Raw genomic sequence first — 13,998 nt, forward strand, 5'->3', positions numbered from 1 at the left:
AATAGACATTTACTAAGAAGATAGTGAGTTTAAGACAGTGAGAAAGAAAAAAGTAGAAAAATCATAGTCTCTGCCCTTGAATTGCTCATGGGCTAATTTAGGCACAAATTCATAATTCACTTATCCTTTAGAATGTTGCCTGGCATTTATTAAATATTTGTTGAGAGAATGAATAATTGTTAAGCACTCTGCTTCCTCATGTTTAAGTAGGATAATAACATCTAATTTACAAGATTAATTGGAAAAATAAATGGTAAACATATCTGTGCTTTGTGAACTGCCAAATGTTATAAAATACTACGACAGGATATAACTTGAAATATTAATAGCTGTTTTTCTTTGTATATTTCATCTCCTAATATTGCTTTTCTGTGTCTCTGTATTCTCAGTCAGGCAGTAGTCATGCTAATTCTCTGTTAGTTGCTTCAGATACGAAAATTATAACCAAACAGCAGAGGGGTAAAAAGTGTTATTTTACAGATCCATTGTTTCAAACTCCTAAGCCTTTAGAGGGATGGAAATGATTCACAATAGGTAAATTTAGGCAAGAATGTGTCAAATAAGATTTCCCTTCCTGCTCCCCCCACTCACTTGAAATTCCTTAAAGCAGGATAATGACAGAGGAGAACTGAAAGGGAAGTAAAGATATAAGAAAATGATTTTCTGAGGTAGAGGGAATGCTTCTTGTTTTCTGGACTGAGCCCAAAGAAGCAGAAAATTCTCGACTTGTGTGGTACCCAATGACAGTGTCATCTAGCACCTGGCTTTCTGGTCTGAGTAGGAAGCGAGAGGAAGACCACAGAGCGAAGGATGGCTGCAGGTGGGTCTATGCAGGCAGACCCACGCAGCTTCCCCCTGCCCCATAATGCAGTAGAAAGACTCCAATGCTCGCAGGTGCAGCTTTGGGTTAACCAAGAAAAAATAAAACAAAGGCATCTGGTGGGTGGGCTGAAAAATATTGTTTCAGCGGCCAGTGGAGACTGACATCTGAGAGCCCCGTGCTGCAGAGGTCATCTCAGCAGGTGGCCCGGTGTACATCACCAAGGATCTGACTGGAAGCTTCCACCTCGATGTCACGCAAATTGTGAACTCCCAGAGCTTAGACAGAGCCTGGGAGAAGCAAAGAGAAAAATTCCGAATTAAGCGTTATTGCATTTCTACCCACCCACTCTCCCCAAGTAATGTAGAATAAGAATGCTGGGTTATGGGAGAATTAAACAGATATTTCATATATACTGGGCCAGTGAAATGAGAGTCAGATATCCTATAATATGTTAATATTATGTTAAAGTCTTTATAAAGCTAATATAACTAATACAGAACCCTTATCTATGACTTCCTCAAGATTAAGCAATAAATTCTAATAGTTTCTATTTTTTTGCAATTTCCTTAATTTTCCTGCATTATCCTAATTGTGCATCCTGGAGTTAAATGCAGTCCTCTAAGCTTGTCTGAGGTCCACTTATGGAAAGTTTTGGCATTTCCAGTTACACTGGAAGGAGCAGATTGAACAAAAATATGGAGGAAGGAAAACCCAGACAAGTTGAAAGATTCCAGACTGGCCTGGAGGTAGGTCTTTCCTAGAAGTGGTGGACGGTGGTCTGAGAAAGCAAGATGAAGTCACAGCGTAGACAATCTCAAGTGTTGCATGAAGGAGTGGGGATGCATATCCTTCCTTTACCTTTGGTGACTATTGTCATTTTAAGTTGTGTACCTGGCTCTGTTGTGTCCATATATGTGATTTTAGAGCTGAGCTCCCCTGCTAGGGAAGATTGGCTACGTGAGGTCTACCAGAATCTTTTCGTTGAATGTGATGAAATGCCCTCTGCTTCAGGGCGTCTTGTCCTTGATGTGGACTGGTGACAGGGCGGGGGTGGGGGGGTGGGGGGGTGGGAATGGTCTCAGGCCCTCAGTCTTTGGTTTCAGCTGGTTGGCGAGCAGGGCTCATTCAGGCCCTGGGCAGTCTGTACTGACTTTCTCTCACTGACCTTTCTCACCATCAGGTGACTGACCTTTGCCGCCAAGCGGCCTCCCTCTGTGTTTTTAGCAGGTGACAGTGAGTGCAGGAGGAAAAAAGGAGCTCTGTTTATGACCCTCCAAGAGGCTAGGTTGACAGTTCCAGCCTTGTCAGTTATTTGTAAAAGGAATTTTGTTTTCTCTACTCCAAGTTTCCAGGGTTGCAAATGATTAATTGAACACAGGACAGGGTGACTTGTATTCAGGACAGTGTCGGCCTGAACTCATGGGTCACAGGTTCTCCAGGTGAGACCAGCACAAAGTATAATGGGATGGCAGAAACAGAAGCAAACTAATTATGGGATCAAGCTAGAACTCCAGTTCTCTTCTCAAATCCTCTAGCTTCTGTTCTCAAGTAAACCACGGAGCAGGGGTGCTCAAATATTCATCTGCAGCTACATGTCACACCACCCACAGCTGCATCTCCACCTGCACACCCCTCACCCTGGTGGTTTCCCCAGTACCCCTGCTTATGTGGACAGCCTGAGCCTTCCCTGGGCCCATCTTGCACAGACCCTCTCTTCCTCATGGGCAGGAAGCATCTGAGGCATCCCAGGGCTGCTTACCAGCCTCTGGTCCCATAACTCTGAACTTGATCCTCCTCAGTCTTGCCCTTTGCTTGGTGATGAAACAGGGGTTCATTCCAGGATATTGCCACCGCCTTATCTGTGAGGCCATTGCTTCTGCTCTTTAGGGGGCTTATGCATGCTCTCCTCATCTTGAATAGTACAGAACGTCATTTGTATTCATCCCTCCAATGGAATGAATCCTTGCCCGCCTCTCTCTTGCTTCACTCTTCTTCCACTGCTCCCCTAAAAGCTGCCTCTGCTTTTGGCCAGGTTTCTAGATTCTGATTGTCAGGACTACATCAATTTTGTCATTTTTTTAAAGAAGCATTTTATTGAGATACAATTGATAATACCATAAAATTTACCCCTTTAAGGTATACAATTCAAGGGTTTTTAGTAAATTCACAAAGTTGTGCAACCAATACCAAAATAAAAACTTTTGAACATTTTCATCTCCCCAAGGAGAAACTCCATACCCTTTAGCTCACACTTTCCTAATCTCCCATTGTGCCCAGCTATCACTGATTTATTTTTTGTCTCTATAGATTTTCCACTTCTGGGCATTTCATGTAAATGGAATCAAACAATATGTGGCCTTCTGTGACTGACTATTTTCACTTAGCATAATGTTTTCAAGGTTCATACATGTTATAGAAGGTATCAGAACTTCATTTCTTTTTACTGCTGAATAATATTCCACTGAATGGACATAGCTTATTTTATTTTTTTAAATATATTTATTTCTTTTGATATATTTGTTAAGTTGTAACCCGTGTCATTCCAAAATGAACTTGAGAAGGCTTGCTTGGTTACATGCCTACATATCAAGGCTGGCTTGAGTAAGTAAAGTGGACCCAATTTTTGCCCTTATTTTCACATATTCCATCAAGGCTCTTTCTTCCTCTTGTGCTGACCCCCCATGAGCAATGGAGAGACTTTCAATTGCTCTCCATTCCATCTGCATTGCTGCTGATTAGGAAAAAAACTCCTGAAACAAAATGGGTGGTGATAAAACACTTTTTATATGAATGAATCAGTGACCTTTGTTACCCCATGATATAAAAGGCAACTAACCAGGGATGGCTAGTAGGATTCAATTGGAAGAAGAGATCATCTTAGAGTGGCTCTAATCTGCCCTGTTGTACGTAGCAGCTGTGATTAGTAACACCACCTGGCTTTTGTGAAAACATGAGACTCACTCTATGTCTTTTAAAAGTGCATTTATGCCAAGTCCCCATTCCTGCTCGACAGCAGGAAAACAAATTTAGTCTAATCTATCAAATTCAGTCCAGTCCAATAACTTTCCAGTAGCTTCGTTTTGAAGTTGAGATAGTACTCCCCCACTTGACAAATGAGGAGAATGATGTTACTTGCATCCTACACCCCAATCAACTTATTAATAAATCCTTAACCTCAAGGGCTAAATTCATCTTTGTTTCATAGTGGGCAGCCCAGTCCCCAGCACTGTGCCATGCAGACACTCACTGGAGCCTGAGGCAAAAGGAACAATTGCTAATACCGGTCCTATCGCTAACTGAATGCTTTACAATTTTTATCATGGATTATTTGCATTAGTTTTTAATTTTTTAATTTTTAAGTGTTGCTTTAAAATCTTATTCATTTTTGATTATTGGATTTTGGGCCTCTCCTGAATTTTGCAACCCAGGCAAGTATGTCACTCACCTCACTCTAGTCCTAAACGTCTATCATGCAATGAGTGCTCAATAAAATAATTAAATAAAGAAACAAAAAAGAGAATTGTACCCATGCTCTTTTTCCATCAGGGCTATCTAGCAGGCACTTTTTCTTCCAAGCAGCCTCAAAGCCGTTGGATAGGATAGAGGGATTTATGTGAGTTTTGCAATGGATTCTATGTGATAAGTTCTTAGCACTGATAAGGCTCCAGGAAGTTGCGTTGATGGAGCATGTAGATGGGAAAGGGAAGGGCTTATGACTGGGAGAAACTTGGTAACTGGAATGCTCTGAAGTGTACATTTTCAGTAAAGTAAGAACTCTTAACACTGTGAACCACATTCTCTCAGCATTGTGAAGTGAAAAGAACATAATATTTATAAGCAAACAGTGTGACTTCTCTCCCTCATTCTATCATGGAGATCAGTAGGCAACAAAGTAGTGGAGTAAAAAGACACGGACTTTGAACCAGAAAGAATTCTGTAAAAATCCTAATTCAGCAATTTACTGGCTTTGTCATTGGACAAATTACCTAATCTCTCTGGGTCTTTATTTCCTCATGAGAATAGGGGGTTATATTAATCCCAACCTCAGAGGATTGTATCAAGAATTAGAAGACACAGAGAAAGTGTCTAGTACAGCACATGCAAATAGGAAAAGCTCAATAATTGGTACCCTGTAGCACTGCTAGGTTCACCTGCCACACTAATACCTTATTACCTAGTGAACGACCCTAAACCCTCAACTAGGAAGATCTGCCTTCATCCTTTCCAAGTTTTACTTTCGGGACCAGCAACTGCAAAACTTTGACAGACCAGAGTGTATGTGAACAAAGACTGTAATTTGTGCAGTTTAGTGCTCACATCCCCCAGAGATGTCTCTGAGGTTTGCACCATGGCTGCCAAGCACTGCCATTTATTCCTGCTGGAACCAGAGCTGGGGCAGAATCCAATCTCATTGCAAGTACTTTAGATTCCTTGGAAGAAAGGATTCCTGTGGAATATTAATATAAACTGTTATTATAGAAACCTGCCAAAGTCGCCTTTTTATTTTATATCTCATCAGAGGTTGAAAAATGAAGGCTTCCAGGAAATATGCAGTGTGATTGGCTTCAATTCATTCGAACAATGATTTGCAAAATTGGGCTTTCAATGCCTTTTTGGATGTGTCTATTTGGATACCTGACATTATATGTCAGAGAGAGTTAGGCTAAGTAAATATACCTCCACTGACCCCAGGCCTACTTGTACCTTTCAAATGGCAATGATACTACAGGAGGTGAGGAACAGAATGGAACTGATATGGAGCTTTAAATGTGTGACATCTGTCAGCAGGGCAAGTCTGGGCAATTGAAGGAGGGTTTGTGCGAAAGAGAAAGTTCTCCTTCCAACTCCATTAATTGCCACTGCCGGGGTTAGACTCCTTCCTTCTTTTTCACTGCTTGCCACATGTCGCCTCTCCCCTCCCATGCCTGGCAGTGTTCTCTACCATTGTTCCCCGGCCTGTGAGTCTCTCAGATCTGTCAGCAGCTCCTTCTCCTTGTCTGCTGTGTGTGTGTTTGTCTTTCTGGGATGAAGTTTGTTTTTCAAGCTCTGACAGACTGGGAAGGCAAACAAGGTTGCCATTTTTGTTTTGTTTTGTTTTTATGAGTATGGCAATTTTTAGCCCTTTGAAAACAATCGTGAGACTTGGGAGGTTATAATTTGGGAAGCCATGTGTATAGGCACACATTCAGATCTTATTGTGGCTGAGGGAACAATCTGAAGGAAGGAGGTGGAAGACAGATGAATGTGGGTGATTTATCAATTGCGAAGGAATCAGTTTCTGACAGAATTAAAAGGAGAAATGGCAGGGAGAAAAGGGATTTTATAGAATAGCTTGAAAAGTTAATTGTAAATATTATATTTATGTCTGTATATCCATATGTATATAAAAATGTGTAAATAAACATTTCATCTCACGCATGTACTTAACATCCTGCTTGTATGGAAGTCAAGCTTTTGGGAATTTCATTCCTTTGGAATCCACAGGAGTAAAGGTATAAGACCTGTGAATGTAATAAACAGCTATCTCAAAGCTGTGAAATTGACATGGGTAGTACTGTTATAGCCATATTACAGATAAAAAAAAAAAAGAAAACTTACTCAACTTCTCTAAAATGAGAGTGCATTGAAATGACAGAGCCAATGGTGAAATTCTAAATTTTGGTTATCATATCCAAGTTGAATCCTGAAACCTCAGCCTGAGAATTGTTCTGAAATGTGAAAACTCTGAAAACTCCTCAGACACAGGTGCAGTTTCCCTCATTTATTTCTGGATATTAGCAATTGGGCATATACAAAGGAGGCTTATTAAAAGGTAATCTTGTGACTGGACACAGACAATGGTGTACCTCATGGATGTGTGAAGAGCCAAAGGACCATTTAGAAAAAAAATTAACATTTGTTAGGGCTCAGTGTTTCTCAAAGGTACTGTCAGTTTGCTATGTATATTTTTTCCTTCTAAACATGATATTGATGTGACAGCTCCTTTGGGATCTAAAAATTATATATTTACAGTGATTTTGATTGAGGCATCTTTATGAATCTCATCTTTGCCATCATTCAGCTGTTTGGCCACTGATCAAGTCACAATTTAAAGGTGAAAATCACTGGATTCTCGAATCACATATCTGTTCATAGGACAAGCTTCCATCTTTAGGAAAAACTTAAGAGGAGAAAAGCATGAAAGTATATTGTAAATTAAAGGGCTGGACAAGAGAAGGTTGCAGCACAGATCACTTATCCAAAGAAAGCCTGACTCTCTAATTATGCTGCATGAAATCCTAATCCACGAGTGATATAAGACACATCTGAACTTGAATACTGAGCTTCGGGCTTCCAAGGCTCTATAGTTGATCGGAAATTCAGTTATTCTAAATGTGGTGAGAGCATTCTCCAAAGCATTGTGGAAAAACGTGTAATTATAGTTCTCTTTGTTTTAAGGTTGTACAGCATTTCTGATAGAGACTGGTATCATAAAACCAAGCCAGCACATTAAAAAGAGAAAAACAAATTAACCAGATTGAAGGCTTTTAGAAGGAAGGAACTTTTGTTTCCATACCTCTTATTCAGCACAATGAGCTTCATATAGGAATACTTAGTTCATTAGTGAAGGGTCGTTCTGGAGAAGGATTTCTTGCTTTTTTTTTTTTTTTTAACCTTTTTCTGTTCAGACTTTCTTTGTTATCATTGAACAAAGAATGGTTAAGCAACTCTGGTGATTTATCAGAACCAATTGCTCACTTATCTGGCTGAAAATATTGTAAATGCTGATATTAGAATAATAATATTAGAGATTATATTGATTAAGCCCTTTCTATGTCTTAAGCAGGCATAGTGGTACAGATAACTGATGTTCTAATAGAGCACACTTATTTCCCAAAATGAATGTCATACTGAGGATAAAAACAAGAAAAAAAAAAGTCTGTGGACTGTACTTGGGACTGTAATGATAAAAAGAAACCAGAGCATAAGATGGAGGTGTTAAATAGCAGATCTGTGATAAATATAAATATCAAATGTGTTATTTTGATGTACATGAGTGATAATTGGATTTTAAATTGCACATCTATAAGGAACAGAATCTATAATACAAGAAGTTCCATTATGAAAACAATCCTAAGAAAAACTCTGTGGGTTTTACATATAATTTAAAATATATTCACGTATATACTGAGAACATTCAGGGTTTCCATTTTCCACCACCAGTCTTCTCAATAAAGATATTTCAACAAATTTGTAAAGCATTGTTTTGATTTGCTGAAGCTTCCAGAATGTAATACACCAGAAATTGATTGGCTTTTACAAATGGGATTTACTAAGTTACAAATTTACAGTTCTATGGCCATGAAAATGTCTAAATTAAGGCATCAGCAAGAGGATACCTTCACTCAAGAAAGGCCAATAGCATCTGGAACACCTCTGTCACAGGGGAAGGCACATGGCGATGTCTGCTGGCCCTTTCTCCCAGCTTCCGGCTTCAAACTGCTCTCTCAGCCTGTTTCCAGTGACTTTCTCTCTAAGAGTCTGTGGGTCCTCACTTACCTGCTCCAGGGTAGACTCTGGGTTTCAACGCTTAGCTTGGCATCTCCAAATATCTGTGTCTGTTTTCATCTTTCTGCTCTCTGTGGTGTCTCTGACTTTCTCTGTCTCCATGAGCTCTTTTAAGGACTCCAACAAACTAATTAAAACCCAGAGTCACATCTCCATGGAGATAATCTAATCAAAGGGTCGCGCTGGCAATGGCTCTGTGCTCATGAGATTGGATTAAAAGAGCATGGGTTTTCTGGGGTACATTACAGCTTCAAACCAGCACAAGCATGAAACTTTATCCATCCCGATCTCTGATTTTGAAGATTAAACAAGAACTGCCAACCAATAAGGCATTCTATGAATGTGTATTACTGCTGCTTTGTTCAACAACTTAATATTCCTTGGAGTACAACTATATAAGCTCCTAGGAATATCAGAACACTCACAAGAAGAAAAGATCATGTAGAAAACATTACATTCATTTATCCCTTCATTTATTTAAAAGATCATTTGTTGACCATTATTACATACCATGCACTCCATATAGCTCTTAAATGAATTATTATTTTTAATTCTCACATTAACTCTGATGTTGATCTTAGTATTACACGAATTTTACCCTTGAGGTAACTAAATTTTATATAATTTGGAAACTTGGCTGAAGTCATACAACTTATAAATAGCAATTCTGAGATAAACTCTTAGAAGCAAAGTACATTACAACCACTTGGAGCAGAAAATTATGCAACTGGGAGCTCAGGTCATCTCTCAGGAGCTGATTCAGTCTTCAGAGATTTGATCTTTGGGAAAAAGTTTGCTTGGTTAAAACTTTGGGATAATAAGAGGCTGCTGGGAATGATGAACAAAATGAGTGAGCAAATTAAGATAGAAGGTGGAGAACTGGATTTGAATTATATCAAAATATTACATATGAGTTTATAAGGTTTTGGTTAAAAATAGAGTAATTCTTAACAAAGAGAGGCATAGATGAAGCCTTTGAAAACTCCTTTTCTTGTCAACCATGCAATTAGCTCTTCTTAAACTTATATTAAATTTCATTTAAGTTTTCAATTACATGTTGTTATGGGTTGAAATGTGTTCCCCTAATAGATGTGTTCAATTCCTCATTGGGAAATAGGATCTTTAAATAAGTTATTAGTTAAAATCAGGCCAAACTGGATTAGAGTAGGTCTTAATCCAATTTGACTGGTTTCCTGAAAAGGAGAAGAAATTTGGATCTATGCAAGAAGAGACAGAGAGACAGACATGAGATAGAGATGAAGAGTGATTATGCCACAAGCTAAGGAACATGATGGACTGCCGGCTGCTGCCAGAACTCCACATAGACCGTAGAGGAAGCATGGCTCTGCCACAAGTTGATACGGACTTTCTAGCCTCTAGAACTGTGAGACAATAAGCTGCTATTGAGCCATCCAGTTTGTGGTACTTGATTATGACAGATGCAGCAAACTAAGGTTTTGGTATTGGAAATAGGGTGTGTTGTAACAAATACCTAAAAATGTGGACGTCGTTTTGGAATTGGGTAACAGGTAGAGGCTGTAAGAACTTTGAGGTGCTTGATAGTGAAAGCTGAGACTGCCTTGAAGAGACTTATTGGTAGAAATATGGAAGTTAAAGGTGATCTTATGCATTTTTGGTAGAGCCACGAGAAAGCCAGCAGACTCCACCATGTTTGCCATGTGCCTTTCCAAGTGAGAGAGAAATGTTGAACGTCATCAGCCTTCTTGAACCAAGACAACATCTGTGGAAAATTATCCATTGGTTTCATAGGAACCCATTCAAAGCCACAGCTCCTATCTCTTTTAACTACAATGTAGTTGCTGGCCCTGCTGCTTTAAGAGTGTGCTATGCAACAGACTGTGAAACAAAAGAAGTCCATCAAAGCTTAAAAATTACAACTAGGATTTTTAAGCACTTAAAGAAAAATCATATCTGAAAACATGTTACACCTGCAGAAAAAGGAAGGGGGTTAGAGGCACAGATCATAAAAGCTTACATTATCCATTGTCAGGCTGAAATTCAGGAAGACCAAATCCAAACCAGAAATAAAACCTGTGAAAGAGGCAGATATCAAACCTTAGAAGGACACTGGATGCTATGTCTCCTAAAATACATCAATAAAATGTGCCCTTTGAATTTCTGTGCTACTAGATAAGATAAACCATGGGACTTCAGATTTCTTAAAATGATTTCTCTGAAGACTATAAAACAATTTATTATATTCAGAGGGAATCTACTTTCAGTTTATCAGTTTTTGATTTTTTAATATAGCAGAGATGTGTCAAGCTTTGTTTCCAGGCCTCCTTTTTGATTAGGACAGCATTCTAAAAATTTTATTATGCCTCTAAAGGCTGTATTTGGGGATTAGGTCTCTTTGAATTCTGGGTAGTTTCAGGTAAATGTATTAAATTATAGGCCAGAATCATGTGGTTTCAGATATGTTTTTCTATCTTCGCAAAAAAATATTTTCCTTCCACTTCTTTTATGTCAGAAGAATGACAGGAATCGTTTTTTAACAGAGACAGTTATTTCCCCACATCATTCTATTAATTGTAGCACAGACTTGTTATATTTTGAGTCATTTATCCTTTCTGTTGGAAAAAAAAGTCATTTGTGGTTAAAAGTCAGAAAATCACACATACCAAATCACTTACATAAAGTAGAATGTGTGATTTACTGGAAAATTGGTATTTATAGGTATTTTGAGACCCTCTACAGACTTATTCCTATTCTGACAGCTCTGTGCTTCATTTTAGTCTCAATGAACCTGCGATGATTTTTGCAAATAAGAAGAAAAAAAAGCAATGTTATGAGGCCTTAGAAAAAGTGAATGTGCTATTGGATGTTGGAGGAAGGGTGGTTTCTGTTAAATAACTTGGGAAAATTGAATTCTGATGTTGGATGCGAGGCAGAACTTGTAAATGATGAAATGAAATTTAGCCGAGGAGATCCCAAGCAAAGCAGGAAGATGCTGTCTTGTTTCTCCTTGCAGCTTACAGTAAAATACAAGAAGAAAGAGATAAACTGAAGAATGATTGTGCACAAAAAGAAACTAGCAGTTTATAATTTGGAAAATTCTCAGCCCATGCAGACAAGGTGCTATGGAAATGGGGCTCAGGGTACAGCTGGACAACCATTTTCCAAAGAGATTAGGCATATAAGGTATATCCAATCAACCATCTCAGAAGAAGTCAGAAATGGAGACACAATTATTGCGAAAAGATCTATGGAAGACTCTTTTGTCTGATGGCTTGTACCCCTATGAATTACATGGAACACTGATAAGATTTGAGAATTTTATTTCAGCAGAAACACTGCCAGCCTGGACTGAAAGGGATAGAGTTGGAATAAATAAAGGAAAGGCCACTAAGGGTAGAACCTTAGTTGCATAATAAGGTCCTAAGAGGTCTCCTCAGGCCAAGAGAGCAGGGCCCTGAGGTCAAAGCATTGAGCCACAGATTACATGCAAGCCTTGAAATTTAATAAAATTTACCCTACTGGGTTTCAAACTTACTGAGAACCATAAGCCCCCTTTCCCTCCCATTTCTCCTTTTTGGATTGAGAATGTCTATCCCATGCCTACTCCACCATAAAATACTGGAAGCTGTGTGACACAGGCAGAGATTGAGTTACGCCATAAACCAAGGCACTTCATGGATTGTGGCCACTGGTAGAACCTGATGGCTTCAGAGGAAGCATGCCTTTTGGTACCTGAATTTGGACTTCTAGCTTCCAGAACACTAACAAAACAAATTGCTTTCATTTTAAGCCATCCAGCTTGTGGTACTTTGTTATAGCAGCCACAATAAACTAAGACACATACATTGCTAGTAAACCACAACTCAGTTTGAATAAAGACAGCTTCTTGAATGTGTATGATTTCAAATTCAGGGTAACTTGGGTGCTTCTGGTGTTATTGTTCATATATCTTGTTCAGTGCAACTGATCAGCCTTTACAATGGACAATGTTTACTTGTAGCACAATTAAAGAAAAATTGTGCAATTAAAGAAAAAATTCAATAAAATGGTTCCAAATTCCTATACGGAAAAGCTATACTTGATTACCGTTTTGAACAATTGGTAGTACCTCAGGTACGATGTCAACAAAAGTCTATCCAATTTTGCAATGAAGATACCTAAGATGAGAAATGTGAAAATAGAAAGCTTTTAATATAACCATCTAAAAAATACCCAAGAATACAAGACTGATGTCTGTGTCAAACCTAAGTGATAGAAGAGGACTTTCCTCTAAGACATGAAAGAAAATATATTGAAACATTCATAGAATATGTGGCAGTATGGCCCCAATTGAAAATTCATTATGAGTTGCCAAGTGATGTAGAGTATGAAATTCCATTCAAACGAAGTTTGCAGTTCTTTTTTCCCCTCCTGATTCTGCACATTACAAGGATTCCAGCAACATTCTTCAACTTACCATTCCAATACAGTTAGTGAGACCGAACAATACAGCAGAATTAAAATATCGAAAGATATAATCATTTTGGTAGTATGATGGGAAAAATGGAAGTGCAAGACGTAATTTCAAAGGAAGAGATTCTTTAGTCTTATAGCAATTATACTGTGACATGAGAAATACTATGGAGTTAGAAATAAATGTCAGTGGTATAAAGCATTATACACAGAGATGAAAAGCAATGGTTTGAGTAGTCTATAGTTACTCTTTATAGGAGCAAGGGATGGCATAGTAAAGCTAAAATACCACAATATGTATAACACAATATATGTATAACATATTAGCATACCACAAATTCATCTTGGACTCTCCTCTAAAGAAAGTCAATTAGTTATTAGAAATACCAGGAGGATATTTTGATTACAGGTTCTCCCTCAAATATGGTCAATGGTATGAAATAGGGAGAAAAGCAGGAAAGAAAACAGAAACATGTGAATTCCAGTCCTTGCTTTATTACTAAGTTGCCATGTGCCATGAGTTGGCATACACTTATTGAAAGATCCAAAAGGTAAAATGTGTACAAGTATTTTTTTAAGTGTAATATATGTGCTTTTAATATGACAGATTATGGACTTGGTACTTTAGCTCTTTTGTCCTGCAAAAAAGATTTGGGGGTTTGGGACATGACCTTCTTGCCCATTCTGTGTTCCCCATCTCCCTTCCTCTATATTTTCTCCTTTACTATCCAGAGAAACTGAACTACTTGATTTTCCAAAGGCATGTCATGCTGTCTTACATCTCCAGTCTGATGCACTTATCACCCTACTTTCAGCACACACTCCCTACTGAAGCTTATTTCTCCCTCAAAGTTCAGTCCAAGCACCACCTCCTTAGTGAAGCCTTCTCTGGTTCCCCAGATTGACTGGGTTTCCTTATTCTCTGTTCTTATTATACTTTGAAAACAGAGAGGTGCCTGTCTTTCCCACGATGGAGTAGGAACCCTTGAGGATTACAGTGTGCTTATTTGCAGCTATGACCCTGGTACCTTGTGCATTGTAGATTCCCAGTAGGTGCCCCTTCCCTATGCCTTCCCTTTCCATCACCTTCCAGACCTATAGAGAGTCTAGTAAAGTTAGAGCACCAGAAATTCTCATCGTGACCTTGAACCATGTAGACACCCCATACCCCTAGCCCTTCCTTTTCTTACTACCAG

General features: G+C 38.7%; 1 protein-coding gene across 1 annotated transcript in view; it reads right to left on the bottom strand.

The window, feature by feature from the left end:
- Positions 1-963: 963 nt before the first annotated feature.
- LOC143675553 (uncharacterized) overlaps positions 964-13,998 on the bottom strand; it is a 79,243-nt gene continuing 66,208 nt past the window's right edge. The window contains exon 9 of the mRNA XM_077151720.1: positions 964-1,110. Coding sequence (XP_077007835.1) covers positions 964-1,110 — 147 coding nt within the window. The remainder of the gene's footprint in view (positions 1,111-13,998) is intronic.

The sequence above is a fragment of the Tamandua tetradactyla genome, chromosome 3 (assembly GCF_023851605.1).
Source record: "Tamandua tetradactyla isolate mTamTet1 chromosome 3, mTamTet1.pri, whole genome shotgun sequence".
NCBI classification, from domain to species: domain Eukaryota; kingdom Metazoa; phylum Chordata; class Mammalia; order Pilosa; family Myrmecophagidae; genus Tamandua; species Tamandua tetradactyla.